The 854-nt window shown below is 37.0% G+C and overlaps 1 protein-coding gene across 1 annotated transcript; it reads left to right on the top strand.

Moving 5' to 3' along the window:
• Positions 1–6: 6 nt before the first annotated feature.
• Positions 7–711, top strand: LOC108629855 (uncharacterized; the record flags this gene model as incomplete). The annotated part of the gene is made up of 3 exons (XM_018032765.2): positions 7–409; positions 499–557; positions 643–711. Coding segments are annotated over exons 1-3 (457 nt in total), but the record flags the coding sequence as incomplete, so codon positions are not given.
• Positions 712–854: the final 143 nt, after the last annotated feature.

The following is an 854-nucleotide window of genomic DNA, read 5'->3' as shown; positions in this document are numbered from 1 at the left end:
CCCATTACGAGTTCGAAGATTTCGAGGAAAGCGTGGAAAACACGTCTCCCATTGGCATTACTAGCACTGTTAATTCGTGCATGGATTTAGAAAGCCAAAATCCGGAGAAAGAGAGATCGTCGAAGAAGAAGAAGAAACGCGATAAGGAATTGTACCAAGTAGGAAAATTAAAAAGCGAGCTTCCTCTCTCGGAGCGTATTGGGAAAGACAAAAAGTGCAAGAAGCGCAAAGACCATATTTCGGACGGCTCCAGCGAAGACATGGAAGCGATCTTTGAAGATTTGGTGGTCGACAAAGAAAGTGACTTGAGAACCGAGCTGAGTAGAAGGCGTGCAGAGAGATTGAACAGGACGGTCCCAATTCAGTCTGCGAGATTAGTACAATCTGCTTTTAAAGGAGTAGTTAATGAGTAAGTATTTCCCTTGCATCTACAATAGAGAGACTAAAACAACAGAGATTCAATTCAGAATTTTCATAACAACTAAATTTCTTTTACAGAGTTGTCAAGAGTAACGCAAAAGTGAATCAAAGACATTTAGTTAAAGCAGATGAGAAATGTAAATAATCAAAGACCTACAATATATATTCTGTATATATAAGTGAACTAACCGTCTGACTTTATGTATTCTTGTGTTTCTTCAGCTAATCAAAAAGCAGTTAGACGGGTCACCGTTCTTCACAGGCCAATATCTAAAATACATGATTCAGAAGGTTTGTATTCTCTCCATAATTTATTTCTAAAAACTATTCTGTTCTCTAAAGAATTTCACTTTTGTAAATGATATAAAAACCAATAGATCTCTTCAGCTTCGTGGATTAATCGTATGTATAATATTTCTGTTTACAGACGAAAG

Source organism: Ceratina calcarata, unplaced genomic scaffold, assembly GCF_001652005.2.
Source record: "Ceratina calcarata isolate Rehan_Ccalc_2016 unplaced genomic scaffold, ASM165200v1 scaffold5890, whole genome shotgun sequence".
NCBI lineage: Eukaryota > Metazoa > Arthropoda > Insecta > Hymenoptera > Apidae > Ceratina > Ceratina calcarata.
The sequence above is the reverse complement of the archived record's forward strand: the minus strand, read 5'-3'. Positions and strand labels throughout refer to the sequence as shown.